The sequence below is a fragment of the Buceros rhinoceros genome, unplaced genomic scaffold, assembly GCF_000710305.1.
Source record: "Buceros rhinoceros silvestris isolate BGI_N320 unplaced genomic scaffold, ASM71030v1 scaffold26318, whole genome shotgun sequence".
Lineage (NCBI taxonomy): Eukaryota > Metazoa > Chordata > Aves > Bucerotiformes > Bucerotidae > Buceros > Buceros rhinoceros.
Genome location: NW_010428981.1, coordinates 7,658 through 22,840, shown reverse-complemented (window position 1 = coordinate 22,840; position 15,183 = coordinate 7,658). Strand labels below are relative to the sequence as shown.

General features: G+C 41.4%; 1 protein-coding gene across 5 annotated transcripts in view; it reads right to left on the bottom strand.

The window, feature by feature from the left end:
- The window catches only part of DEPDC5 (DEP domain containing 5), a 44,721-nt gene that overhangs the window by 22,969 nt on the left and 6,569 nt on the right, over positions 1–15,183 (bottom strand). For 3 of the 5 annotated variants that reach the window (XM_010142492.1, XM_010142493.1, XM_010142494.1), the window contains exons 11-24: positions 14,982–15,054; positions 14,166–14,269; positions 13,783–13,857; positions 12,798–12,932; positions 12,274–12,335; positions 12,106–12,179; positions 10,861–10,930; positions 10,311–10,347; positions 9,485–9,605; positions 8,178–8,398; positions 6,421–6,624; positions 5,783–5,918; positions 3,881–3,978; positions 999–1,064 (exon numbers count right to left, since the gene is read on the bottom strand). In XM_010142492.1, the coding sequence (XP_010140794.1) occupies positions 999–1,064; positions 3,881–3,978; positions 5,783–5,918; positions 6,421–6,624; positions 8,178–8,398; positions 9,485–9,605; positions 10,311–10,347; positions 10,861–10,930; positions 12,106–12,179; positions 12,274–12,335; positions 12,798–12,932; positions 13,783–13,857; positions 14,166–14,269; positions 14,982–15,054 (1,476 nt within the window). Of the gene's footprint in view, positions 1–998; positions 1,092–3,880; positions 3,979–5,782; positions 5,919–6,420; positions 6,625–8,177; positions 8,399–9,484; positions 9,606–10,310; positions 10,348–10,860; positions 10,931–12,105; positions 12,180–12,273; positions 12,336–12,797; positions 12,933–13,782; positions 13,858–14,165; positions 14,270–14,981; positions 15,055–15,183 lie in introns of all 5 variants that reach the window. The other 2 variants (XM_010142495.1, XM_010142496.1) reach the window with 2 other exon arrangements.

Sequence of the window (15,183 nt, the reverse complement as noted above, 5' to 3'; positions counted from 1 at the left end):
GTAATTTGAAAGCTCGTGCTGATATAGCCACCGCGCTTCCAAAATTACAGCAAATCAGGTGCAGTTATTAATAAACAGATCAACATTCCAAGTCTGAACAAGAGAATCAGGCCAGCTTTGCATCCTAGATAACTGCAGAAGTGGTTGGGGATGAGAAGGGAAAGAATGACAGACCAGCCTCTTTCTGGAATAGCACAACAGCAGAAAAGGGAATATTTCTAGAGTTACAAAAACAGAAGACAGATCCAAAGGGGTGGGAAGACCAGAAAAATAGTAACTTGGAAAGCACTTCTTCCCACTCCCCTTCCTAGAGTTATGACGCAGTTTTGAGATTACAGAGATCTAAAACTAGACATTAAAAAGCAAAAGCTAACTAAATTATATCAAATCTTCTATTCACTACTGCACTACATTCTAACCTGCCTCAAACAGGTGAACTACTAATTCTTATCTTCTTGCCATAGAGCTCTTACAAACGAGAAGTTATTTTACTACAAAAACGTTAATGTCAAGAATATTGCACAAGAAAGGAATATAGGACACACTGCTATAAAGAAAATTTTTGTTAAGCAGTCCCACACCTGCTTCCGTATTAGATGAAGACATTATTTCTCCGTAAACTGTACCAAATTCAGAAACTGACTGTACTACTTTGTTTCAATTAGCTGATGCCAAGCGAACTCTTCACACTGACATGCAGGTAAGAAAGAGTTCAACAGCTTTTTGCATAATAGCTTCCGGTAAGGTAAGAATTTCAGTTATAATACGACAAGCAGTTTCACGTAGTAAGAGATACAGAAACTGCAGTCACAGGGACACACGCAGTACAGGGAGATCCTGCAAATTACTGCAGGGCAAAATAAACTACTGCCAAAAGCCAAGCAGGCTCCTTGGTTTCTTGCCTACCACCTCCTGATGCCTCTATATATGTACATGCTCTTTTCCTCCCTTATCTTCCCACCCATGCAAACTGTTTTCCAAACCTTTCTCCTGCTTACTTGGATCTGGAGAGTTAGAGACAGAATCTTCCAAGGAATCCTTGTTCTGAGTTTTGAGGTTCATCCCTACAAAAAAGAAATATGTATTTATTTTAAGCAATTATGCACTTCACTTTCATTTCAAATAAAAATAAACCAAAAGCCTGCAAGTGTTTTAAGGATACGGCATTTCTCTCCTTGGAAAGAACTCACGGTTCTGCACAGCAGGAAAATACATAAAGCCCACTAATGAAGCGGGGGGGGGGCGGGGGGGAAGATATCTCGGATGAAATACGAGCATCTCATTAGAAGTGTTCAGTAGCTTAAAAACCAAGCAAAAACCCACCCCCAAAATGGTGAAACACATCTTGAAAAATAGATGCCATGAAAAAAAAACAACAAAAAAAGAATCAGCTGTAGTCATTTAGCTTGCTAATCTCAAGGTCTCAGCAGTTAAGTACTTTTAAATACATTCAGTACCCAAAACCAGAATCTTTTTTACTGGTTTTCTCATATTACAAACAAGGGATAAGTTAAGAGGAAGAACCTCATAAAACACAGGAGTACAAAATTCAGTTTATTTAGTTTATACTAACCTAAATAAAGAGTAATAAGGGACTTAAGGCTAATGAAAATTTATATTTCAGTTTTGGTTAGGATTTAAGACACTGATTTTTCTCACTCATTCATTTCTCAAATGGATTCATTGTATGCAGTCTATTAGTCTGGAAAACAAATACTAAAACTATAGCTCAGTGAACACTAAACCAACATGATGCTACTGTGTCCCTTGACCAGTTCTTCCTAGTCCCCATATCACACCTGTCTGCTGTATTTGCATCAGTATTTGTGTAGTTACAGTGAAATAATCCATACAGCAAAGAAAAACACCAGTTACTCTTCATTTGGATCAGTTCCCTGAGCTGGTTCACCACGTAGCTGTATAAACAGCTGTTGTGGCATGCAAGAGAAAACAAGCAGCTAAGGAGACAGGAAAAAATGCTGGCTTAAAAGGCATTTCTCGAAATACAAATTTCAGGAAGCCTCCAAACATTTTAAAGCAGCCATTTTTATAAAGCTACTTTATGTAGATTTATCCAGCAAGTTGATACCGACTTCAGAGCTGTTACTCTACACAGCATTTACTAACAGAAAGGAGGATCATCTGCTTCCACGGTGGTTCCAGTAAAACAATAGAGGGGCTGGCTCAAACCGGTATTAATTTTTCCCCAGCTCCGCTGCTGCCATCTGCCATCTAATCAGGGAACTGCAACAAGATTTATGTGCTCTGAAGTATCATTTACCATCTGCTGGACAACCCAGACAACATACCGAACGTCGACGTAAATAGATGGGGTAATTTTTCACTGTCGCAGCAAAACATGCAGTGGACAGCAGAGAAGAACCAAACTCACTGAGAAATACTATTTTTGGAAATTAAAAAAAAAGAACTGTTTCATTTCACAGGTGACTCAAACCTTAAGGGAGAAACATAAGTCAAATCACTGAGTCACAGTGTGGCAGCTACAGATGGCTGAAGGCGTTGTCAGGGAAGGTGCTCATAGCGACTTCCATAAAGACAGACACGGATTAACTTCCACCACATGCATGATTTATATCCAACCTACAGACACAAAAGACTTCTATAAAATGCCAAGATACACTCTGCAGCTCTGCTGTGAGAATTGTATCCAGCAGCAGAAACGCAGTTTAGCAGTTGCAAGAACAGATAAGTCTATCTGGAAGGCAGAAAAGAACAAAAAAAGTAAAGCAAGACAATGAAATGCATTGAGACGAAATTCACAGAAGGAAACAACAGAACAAAATCAATTCTAATGTGACTACATGAACACAAGAGAGTCACAAGAAAATTAAGTCTGAACTTCTTTATGGCTCTTCATGGTATGAGCACAAAGGAAAACATAATTGTTTTCATCCAAATGTAACTCAGAAGGGTGATTTGAAAAAAATTAAATCTTTGGATTGGTTTTGAAGAAAGGAGTCTCGAATGCCATAGTCCAAAAGACCAATTTTTTTGCCATGCGACCATCTGAAAAGCACATCCATAAAATCAGAAGGTAAGTTGCAACAAAACAGACAACACAACAGAACGCTTAGCATGGCATGTTGTTCCACTGAAGGAACTTAAAGAAATTTGAGAACCTCCACTAGTTCAGTTAGTCTGGGTAAGGTAAGAAAGACAGTGCTAATCTTCAACTGAAACTTCAGACTTCGCTCAAAAATGTGATTAATATTTTGGGCTGTGTGAGTAATATTTAGGACAAGCATCACCGTGTTCAAAGTGCTTAAAATCTGGAGAAAAAGCATTTGTAGATAATGACAAGAAATGCTGGAAAACACTGAATACCAGAACTTAGCAGGTAGAATAAAGCTGCTTTTTTACAGCTTCTCTCAAAACCTAGATACAACCAAACTTACTCTTTCCATCAGCTTGTATACATAAAACATATTAATTCAAACAAGTTTCTTAAGCGAAAGGATGACACCTTAAGGTAACCTCACACCAGTGCATATTTAGCTATTTTTTCGACATGAGTGCTTTGTTGTTATTACGGAACTAAGCACTGCCTGAGAGTTTGCTTTACGTGAACAACAAGCATCTTTCCATGGTAAAGTTTGTAAGACATACCTAGAGAAGCAGAGACACATTAAACAAAACCAACACAACCAAACCAACCCTGAAAACTACCACACACCAAAAAGACCAAGGAAGAGCATTAGCAAATCACTTAAAGTCGAAAATTGTTTTGCCGTTATTGATTCTTTCTCCTCTAACGCCTGGTCCACCCCCCCCTTCCATGACTTCCGGCTCTAATACTTTGTCGCTACTAATAAGGAAGGGCCTTCTCTCCCATTTCCGTGCTCTACCATTGCTGTGTTACCTGCACCGTTGCCGCCAGCCAAACCGTTAGAGTACTCTTCCGTTCCGCTGAAGCTCAGGAAAGAGGCGCTGTCACCCGGGTGCCGAGAGCTGACATGTCTGCAGAAAAACCAAATAGCCTGTATTACACAAGCTTTCCTCACTCATGCCATTCCTCTCTTTGAGCAAGAGCTGATATAACAAATGACAAGTGATCAGGCTGTCATCTCAGCTGAGGCCAGCATGAAAACAGGTTCTTAAGGATGTTTGCAGAGGTGGTGACGGGCACACAAGCAGCACAGAGAAGGCTGTAACAATATTCCACATCTGACTATACTGGTTGTTCTTCAATAACCAACGCACTGTCTTTGCAGGAAAGTGGAGGGACAGCTACTCATACACCTACCAGGAGAAAAATAAAATTTAGCTAGTTATTTACGGATCTGATTTCATGGTCTATAAAACCAATATTCCAGACTGAGCAAATTGCTTTGGATGAGAACATCATCCAGAGAGACAACACAGAAATCCAGCAAAGGCATTATCAAGAATACGACACAAGAGACTGGCATTAATAACAAGATACTTTAGCACCCTAGGATGTACTTACGAAGTAATAAAAAGGCAATTTTTTCTTTTAAAGGAGAACTAGGAAACAAAGTTGGTGAGGATGATGTAATATTAAAATTATGCAACACGGAAAGAGGTTGCATAATTTGTATTCTAAAGGACAATACAAAACATAAGGCAAGAATTTCCCTATAAAAGGGGCGGGGGGGGGTGGAGGGGGGAAGCAAGAAAGAATAATCAGGCAGTGCAATTTCCTGAAGAACTGCTTGAAGATAGCAGGAAAAAAACCACTGAAAGTTAAAAAGGCGGAAGATACCAACAGTGTCCTCACTCGCCCTGGACATCCAGGAAAAATATGCAACCTGATTTTCTATAACCATGTAAGAGAAAAGAAACACAAAGCAGGAAAAATACCAAAGTTAGCGATGAAAGAACCAAAGTTACTGGCAATTTTAAAGTTGCCTGAGCTACCAAAACAGTTTTGGTAAATAACATTTATAATGAGTGAAAAAACACAGACAAAACATTGTCAATAAAAGAATGATCGATAAAACCCAAGTACGACAAATCTGGAGATTGGAAAACAACTGTGCAGCTTGAGAAATGGCCTGGGAAAATGAACAATCTCATTTCTCTCACTGTAAAAACAGCCTCCCCACAACCATGCCACATACAATAACACTAGAAGCTTTCTCACTTCTCAGAGCCAACAATCCATATAAGCTCCCAACAGTGACCAAAGCTTGTTTGTTCAAAAGAAAACCAGTTCATGAACACAGGTACTTGCATTTGCAATCCATCCCTGGTGCTTATGGAGGCTGTATTCCTTACCACCGTGGGGAAGACAGGGATGAACGGTTCACCCCTAAAATCACTCAACAGCTACTGTGGGCAAAGCTATGCTCTGTGCTAAAAATGGTTCTGTTCTGGGATGAAGGTCTCAGCTACTGGGACAGTAATTCAGGAACTAAAGATGCATGTTTTTAGAAGGCTGTTTTGAACAATTCCATGAACGAGACTGCATTGTGCAATACAAACCCTGTGATAAACGACCACCTTCCCCCAATGAGGGGAGGTAAACCATCTCCAGCCTTGTGAAAAGAGCTTTAGATCTCAAACCAGAAGTATCTACTGCAGATGTGGCAGTAACACAAGCTGTTAAAGACCACAACCCGTAACTACCTTACTGTAACGGATATAAAATTTTAAGGGAAAGGGATGTTCATGTGAAGTCTACTCAGATTCATTCTAAGGACCTGTCCTGGGTTCGACATGGCGGAACTGGATGCTTTCATGTTTCGTCGCCGTTTCGTCACGGGGAATAGCACCGCCTCAAACCGCGACACGACCTCACCTGCCAGTTGCCTCATGGTAAGCCAGCTCCAGCAGCTCAGCAGAGGAGTGTGTCAGATCCTGCTGCCCACTGCCCTGCATTTCCGCCATATTCTGACGGGTTTGATGGTGGATCTGGATAGCTTCTCCTGATGGACCTACACAGTTACAGTTTGATGATTAATCACCACATCTGCGTTGTCAGTCACTTGTACCCTCCTTTTGTCAACAACACAGGCTAACTAACGGAAATTAAGAGAGTGTGTTTATAAAACCTCCAAAGAGTTGAACCTCTGGCATCTTCTGTGAAACCACCAAAGTAGAATAGTCTTCTAAACATTTTGGAGGGCCTACTTATAAGGCGCTAAACAAATATGAGAACAATTCAGCACCTGAAAGTCAGCCCAGGTTATAGTTATGATTCACTTCAACAGTCTCCATCTACTATGAGATTGTTCCACAGTAACTGATGCTGCAAGTTTGCCAACAGATGGTACTATTTTCAAAAAGGATCTCTTGATTCATCTAGCCTATACACTTAGTTCAGCCTCCATGACAGTACAGAGTACTTCAAGATGCCAGAGTTCACACTGGTTCTCTGGTTAATGTCTGGACAAGGAAAAAGTAAGAGCAATCTAACACACTGTGAAATGGACTTACCCACAGGAAAAGTGTGCATCCAGCGCCGCCTGTTCGAGGTAAGTTTCATGGGCATGCGGGATGGGGCGAAGGGGTTTATCAGCGCTCGCTGGGGTGTATATCCCCCAGGCCGAATGTGCAGCATGGATTCTGCACTGCCAACATGGAACCTCCCAGGAGCACTGGAGTCACGTTGCTGCGACTCCAGCATGTTCTCAAGGACATCTAGAAAACATAAAGTCAGTGTGAGATCATGCAGAAACCAAGCAAAACAGAGTTAATTGCTTCAGGACACGGTAATTCCCCAGAGTAAGGGGAATAAGGCAAGCTGAGGAGTAGGCAGGGAAAGAAGCCTGAAACCAATTTCAAATCAAGTCTGAAAGATCAATGTGAAGAAAAATCCAGACGAGGATATTATTTAATCCACTGTTAACAGCATTGCTCTATGCTGCGTCACTTTATACTAAGGGAAGCCATGAAGAAACCACTTGCTAAATCAACTATGAAAAAGAATGAAGAGCTTCGAGAATTCCTGAGCAAGAGTGACACACCAGAAACTTCGGGATTACCAAAGACAAAGCAGAAGCTACAACCAAGCAATATATGCCTTTTTTGGACCATTCAGATTTGCCCACTGAAAGAAGAGATTACTTGCAGAAGACACGACCTCGGCAAGCAAGCACTTAGTTTTTTCAGTGTTAGCTAGCAGTTCGTCTAGTCTGCTCTTCAGTGTAGAGCAGAAGTGCAGTTCCTTAGAAATCGAAGAGAGAAATAAACCAGATGACTACAGAGCAATTACTCTGTTTCACAAATGGAAATCCCAAAGAGAAGGAAGGGTCTCATTCACCACTCCACGCTGCCAACTAGAACATGTGAAAAGCCTCAATTACTCCGACTCTTCCCTCTCTGCCAGTCCTGTTCCACACACATCCCCATCCAGTTGCATACCTTGAGCAGGGTCACAAGACTATCCTCGAAACTAAAGGAGTAACAGAAATACCAAAAAAACCCAGTGTGTATTAACTGACAGCACAGGAAAACATGGAAACCTAATGTAATGTGAAGTATCCTGAGTGACAGCAGTTCCACACCAGTAAATCCAATTCCTGTAACAGGGTAAACATGGTATCAGGTGTCATACAGCATGATATGAAAAAAAACATCAATAGCCTTCAGGGATAGAATTTTACAGATGATCAAGCAATTGCAAGAGGACTAAAACTCGTCTAGAAATGAGTTGGGTTTGTGGAAGATACTGCATACTGTCTGAGAACAAAAATAAACTGGAAGGAAAAAGAGATTGCCAGCACTGCTAATAAACCAAAGGAAGGATCCAGAAAGTGGCTCTTAATGACAACAAATCCCCACAGAGAAAAGTTATAATCAGGGTCCCTCAGGGCTCACTACAAAGGCCAATTCTCATTTGACAGATTGTAGGTGACCTGGATAATAAGAAGTTACTTGTATATGTTCACATTTGCAGACAGGCACTGGAGAATAGTCAAATATTAAAGAAATAATAGACAAGGGAAAAGAGCAAATCAGTGTCAGGACACTTCTATTGAGGACAACCCAATAAAAAAAGCAATGGAATTGGACAGGGATAACGAAGGGAGAACACACACCCAGCCGTAGTGGAGTTGTGGAAAAGGTGCACCGTGAATGCTAACATAAGCACCATCTCCCCTTGCGCTGGCCTGGCAGTGGCCAACACAAGCTTCCATCTTCTCTCTCCCCTGTCACCACCTAAGGTGCTTTCCCATCTGCCTTAGGCTGACCTCTGGTGCTGGTATAGCCCAAAGAGCTGCTGACTTCACACTGGTGCAGATGAGGCCGAGGGATCATCAGGATGTTGGAGATCTTGCCCAGTGAGCTGTCATCAGAAGCCTGGCTCCTCACCTCCTCTGAGGGCAGTGTGCGGCTCTGTAGAGAGGGACTGCACGAGACGTCATAGGAACTAGAGCTCTTTCTGGTACGGCTTTCTCTCTCTCTCACAGACCTGATGAAAATAAACAAATATGTCTAGTGATGTGAAAGAAATTAATTCCTGGCTTATCAAGGGGCTTGAACAGACCCAAGTCATGTAAGAGACTCGACGCTCAAGATACTCAATACTCAAGAAAAGGACTACAGTGAAGTCATCACTACTTTTTTGACCATGCTATATACTTTTGTGCATCACACAATGCAAGAACAGAACACTAAAACTATTCCAGCACAACGGCTGTGAAAAGAGCATGTTCGACTCTTTACGCAATTCTACAGGCACCACACCAAGCTGGTAACATAGGCATGATTTAGAAGATACCAGACCTGAGCCTACAGTGCTAGGAACACATAGATATAGGGAAACTACTTGGAAATATTAACTACACTGAAGACTACTGACATCTTCCAGCACACATTTCTACAAGCTGCTCGCATTAACAAGTGATGCACAGCTGGATGCCACATGCGCAGCTTTCTCAGATTTAGGCAATACTACTGAAGGAAAGAAAGCAAAAAAATACTGAAAACAAATCCACCAACCCCATATTCCTGAAAAATCACTAACATATACGGGTTGTTACATTAATTCGGCTAGCACCTTAAAATAAGTAGCCTTTCTTCTCAGGCAAAAGGCCACGGAATATCCAAGAACCTGCACTCAGCTTCTCTGCTTCTTTTCTCATTCAGAAAGGCATAATCTTCAGGGAAAATTCCCCACCATTCTATTCTGTGTCTACCAGTTTTTAAGTAGTGCATCAAACCAATGCTATTTCTACAACTCCATGTAAGTCTATTGTGCAAGTACTTTCTCACCCAGCTTACTAAGTTCCTAGCAGATTTCACAAGGGAAACTAGCATCGTTCTACTTCAGACAAAATTAAAGATGTAAGGAAAAAAGTATACTTAGATCACACACACTATCTTAGAAGTAAAATACCAGGCAACCAGCCATAAATACTAGCTACAGGTAAAGCTTTTTGTTCAGTTGTAAGCATGTGAAGCTTAATTCTCCTTGTATTTCTCAAAGCACTTTATGCATCAAGAAATACACCATAACATGGCTACTCTAGAACTCACACACTCACAAGCTTCTCACCTGAAAGTGGTACAGCGCTGGGCTCTGGATGGGCCTGGCAGTCTGAACACCTGGGCATCGTAGCCATCATAATCTACCTGAATAGGCAGGGCATTCTCAGCATCTTTTGGAGCCCCTAATGCTGAAAGAAAAATCATAAAGCACTGGAACCGCTTTCAAGAATGTTAAGATCTGCAAGCTAGAACTATCTGACTCTCGCCACTAAGAAAAGTATCTATTGCAAAGGAAATCACATACAACAGTCTCATGAGCAGAACAGTTGGTGCAGCTCAATTATCAAAGTTAGGGCCTCTGAAGCCTCTGAATCGGAATTGCTCAAGCCCTAATATCCTTCCCCCATACATCCAAGACATTAAATTAATAATAAACAAATTAATCCTTGTATGAACAGATGCCTTAAGTTTGCTCACATGGGAATGGTACATTTTAAAGCATCTCTGAAAGAACGCACAGCCTCACCGACAAAATGTACACCCTCCCAAAACCAGGTGGCATCAGAAGAATATGGGTTTCTCCCACTGTAATTCTGTGTCCACAGCACTGACAACATCCCAAGCCAGTAACTGCCCTCTTGTCCCACTCCCACAAACAGTACCGCGAGCACACCAGCCTGATACCATCTATTCCTCTAGCCAGGTGACAAGCACCCAGGACAGGAACTCATCCCTCCGTATTAGTTATCTGTCAAGAAGACAACTGACACATGCACATTAACATGCTGAATAATGACTACGTGGTTTTGATGGTTTCCTATATCTCATCAGTAGAAGTGTCATTGTCTTAGAGGTTGGTTGGGGATTGATCATTCCAGAACAGACTTACTCACAGGCATCTCGGTTATTTTTTGCTTTCTCAGTCAGTGGCTGGAGGGTCCAACAAAGGAAGTGTGAAGTGACCAAAAAAACAAAGAAAAAAAGGAGAGAGAAAGGAGAGAGAAGGGAGGCAGTCAGCATGTTCTGAGGAAAAATCCCCAGTGTGATCAAGCATCAGACTTGAAGTTTATCCTGCCGACTCAGGGAGGCAGCCAGGCCACTTCAGAAGTATTAAATACTGATACTCGGTCACAAACCTGTGTAAAAACCACATCTTTGTCAACACCTTTCTTCCTCTCCATGGAGTTCTTCATTACAAAATTATATTTTATTTTTTATGGTGGCTAAAACATTTCTCACCCAGTTTCAGCCTAGAAAGACCTACAAACTGGTCCCTTATTCACAATCTCTACAACAATCATTACACCTTTGCTTCCATTGTCTTATAACACAGAAACTTGTTTATAGCTGTTGGAATACTTGCTAGAAAGACTTTGATGCTTGGATAAGAAAAGGTAACTGACAACCTATTATGGAGAAAAGATAGGTCAGAAAGATACCTACTTTCCTTCCTGCCAGCTTGATCCGTGGAGTGAAGCTGTTACACAGGAGCTGGCTTTTGGATGTGTAGAAACTGAAAGGAAAAACAAGGTGGCTCAGCTGTCTTCTAGGATTGAACATAGTTGGTTAGCTACACAGCAAAGAGACCGGGGATTTGAGCTAGCTATTAGACGGAGAAAAGGGAAAACCTTTCTCTGCATAAGACAATGTATGGAAAACACTGATGGATGGCTGAGAGAAGCTACTCTTTCCTTAAAGACCAGCCTTTGATGCTCATACAGCCTCAGTCTAGACCTCTTCTTAATATGTCACATCTGCAGTCCCCAGTTCCCTTGCTCTTTCTACAGAAAGGTATCCACTTCACTGTCTATACAGTACTATGCACTTTACACAACCCTCTCCCCAATTTACAGGACAGTAATGACTCACATCAGCTGCTGAAAAATTCCCATTTGAAATGTGTCCTCCTACAGACCTCCTCCCATTTGAAATAATTTATTCATTAAGATCTGTTTCTTGTCATCTGACTCTTAAGTCCTGCCTTATTATAAGCTTTCAAACACCTTTTTCTGGCAAAGATCAGATGCCTTCCAGCCACTCAAAAACACTGGGTATAAGCAACCCGCAAATGGTAAATGGTCAGGACAGTCAATTAATGCATGCAGATAGAATGAGGTATTAAAAGGGAGAAAAAGTAAGTCCTTGTACTGCTGTAGGATGAGGAGGCAGTTTTCATTCTGAGCCCTGTTCTCTATAGGAGGGAAAGAAGAGAGGATTACAGAAAACAGAAAGGAAACCTACCATATCTGGGAGAAAAGCAGTGTAACACTGAGCCTCAGTGTTTCCTGCAACTGTTCAGACATTTAACCACATTATCCCCATTTTCTCTACCCACAACTGTTCATTTGGGATGTATTTGCTTTCACTAATAATCAATCCAGCTGAAGTGATTGTATTTTTTGTTTAGTTTTCTGATTCTCTCCAAGCACAGCTAAAGACCAGAACTAACTTAGCTGGAAAGAGAGCTTAAGATCAAGAGATTTTCCTCTGCAAATTGCCTGTCATCTCTGATACACTGCATTAATGCCCAGAGTTCTGCAAGAACGTTCCTAGTTGTGCAAGATTATCGTAAAACATCTTTGTTTCACAAGGAGAACAGAAGAAATAAATAAAAGAAGAAAGAGACTTCAACAGATTAAAGAGGAAAGCAAAGCAGAAGTGTAGCAGAGACTGTTAGAGTTCACCTACCTATGGTTTATCCAGTGTGGAATATTGTAGTCATCACCCAGTCTGGAGTCACCAGGGCCACAGCGGTTATGGAGCTGTAATTCAGAAGCACAGCTACAAGTGTCTAGCTAGTCACAAAACGAGTAACATTTGTAGCAGCAGCAGGAAGGGCAAAGAAGCAGGCATTACCTTAAAGAGTGGTACAGCATGCAACGGTTGTTCCCCCATGCACACCAAGTCCACGCCTATCCCTGTAAACAAAGAACAGCAGAGTTCAGCCATCTACCAAGCCAAAACAGATCACCAATTTGAGCTGAAGGCCCATTTTGAATTCGTATCAAATTTTAAGATGCAATTATACCGAAGATGGTAGTTAACAGTCTTGTGGCATGGTTACAAAACAACAGTGCCAGTGGGAATACAGGAAGTTTCTTCAAAACTAAGGCAAGTCATGCAAGGTTATCCTTTAAGGGAAAGGTCTGCATGGACAGATGAAGTTCTCCATCACAATCAAAATAAATTAAATCCCTATGAGTTGTCTGAAAACCTGCCCATTTCAGCACGAAGTGCAGACTCAAGTCTTCCGGCTGTAAGTCCTCTTCCAGAGTATGCAGGTTACCATAGACACTTAGTCACTGCAATAAAAGACTAGAGCTTTTCCAAATATATCTGTTTCCCCTCATAACGACTGCACAGTATTGCTAGTTATTTACCATTGTCTATCATCCGCTGTTTGGTTAGAATCATAAGGAGTCGATCAACTTCAAATACACCCACACCCGGTGTGATAACCACAGACATCTGGCCGGTCCGATCAAAGTTCCGGTTTATGTAATGTTTGTCAAACACTAAGAGAAAGAATTAGAGAATACTTTAAAAGCAAAAATATGTTGGATTTTTTTTTTCCAGAGCAAGAGAGGTGACTCTCTTAACAGTCATATTAAACAAGTTTCCACAAACCACATGCAAGCATGAGAGGGCTGGTATATAGCCTTGCCCAACCAGTGTTAATACAGCTACAGCAGAGAGAGGAGTTTGGGAAGATGGGAACCAGATACATAAAAAGGAGTCGTCTTCTCATATGCTTAGTGTTCCCTTTTTAACATCCAAAGAAGAAACAAACTCAACAAACACACAAACCCAGGAAACCCCAACAAGGTAAAGTCCATTACTAATCATTTTACGTAACATCCTATACTCCCTCCTCATGGAAGTCACAAGAAAGCCACTAAGTTGACAAGATACACAGAATCACAAGAAGTAAATCTTTGGAGAGCCCTTCCAGCCCATCAAATCCATCTCCCTGCTAAAGAAGACAGACCAGCTTCACCTAAATCACATTTGATGTAACCTGATTTCGAAATGCTTCCATAATTTAAAATTTCAACCTCTATTCCAAGAGGTTCTCACACAGATACACAGCTAGAAGAAAAAGCTTCTAGAAAGAAGAAGAAAGGCCTAATAAGGCCGTGATTCCTGAAGTCTGAAATACCCAATACTCCAGTTATTTGAGAGATACTGGTTTTCCAGAGACACACAAGACAATTTCTTCTGAGGCTGAAAATGGTAACTTAACCACCTAATACTCCCCCCACTTCACAGTGTTAAGGAACAGGCAACAGAAGTCCACACCCATTTATTAGCAGCTGCCTTAATGGTTCTTCCTCTGTTTATTTTTATCCATTGTTCATAACTTACCATTGAATGAAAGATTTATGGCCTCCAGGTAGTTCCCTTGTGCTGAGGTAGAATTGAAACCCGGAGGAAAGCCCTCTGGACAAACGTTTAGAAGGAAAAGAAGAAAATAAAGTATCACCTCTGTATAGACTAGCTTTAAAAAAAAAAAACAAACACAAAAAAACCACCAACCCTGCATTTGTAGTAAATCCTATCACCCCAACAAATAAACAGCAAAATTGGTACTGGTATCTCTCACAGAAAGACCCTAGCAAAAGAGCCTCGCCAGGAGAGCATCAAGTAGTGCAATACCAGATTCCAACTGAAACTAGAGAGTTTAGTCAACTTTAAAAAAAAAGAGACAAAAGGGTAAAAGCAGGGGAAAGGAGGATTGTCATACCTACCTGCTTGCTCTAGTCGCACCAACACCGGATACTGGATGAAAAGCTTTTTAATGGTCACAAGCAATGAGGTCCACTCTTCTCGTCTCTCATTCTGAACTACAACTCTAGAAGGAGTACAGCTTAATGAGGATCACGAAACGAAGCCATGAAGAGGAAGTGAGAAGGGATGACCAAACTATAGGAAGCAATGCACAAAAAGGTGAGCGTTCCTTCTGCTAGGCAGCATGTTAGAGCTACTGCATACTTGTAGCTGGCACTAAGGTGTAGCTGCACACACAAGTTGGGCACATTCCCAGCCAGAATAATCTCTGGCTCCTCAATGGGTGATCAACATTACATGTCAAATAGCATCACTGTCCTGCAAAGCAGTAAGATTGTTAACAAGTCTAAGTTTAGAACCAAATGACAGCTCCAACAGCTTCATCTGTGTGACCAGCCAAAGAGCTCCAGTGTGGACTGCCTAACTGGAAACACTTCTGGTTTCAGCAATGGCACCGGCTGTTCCTCAACCATTCAAGAATGTAAAGACCTGAAAAACAGCCATGCCGTTTGCAAAAACTACTCCCAACACTACAGAACATTTACGGTTATTAGCCATTCCAACAGAGTACAGACCACACGGAGGATGGACTCCGCAGATATAGGTGTGCACTCATGGAATGGGGACTACACATCAATTTGCTGCCAGTTTCAGACATTGCTGGTTTTCGCTACCTTAACTCCTTGCAAGGTCCTACAGTTAATAATACGATACCCACCACACAGGTGACACATACTGTGTGGGACAAGAGGCCAAAGAACTGGGGGAAGACATACTTGTAAAAGTCTTCATAAAATCTTCCCTCGTGATCCTTCCGAATTGATGCACGATGTGTTTCAGGAAACTCATCTGAAACAGAAGCACAAGCATATATTATTCTATGCTCTTGTACAGAAATGACTCATCTTTCCTATCTAGGAGCTGTTATTTCCACTTAAAAAAACCCAAACCACTTTGAGAAATATCAGATCTCCTACA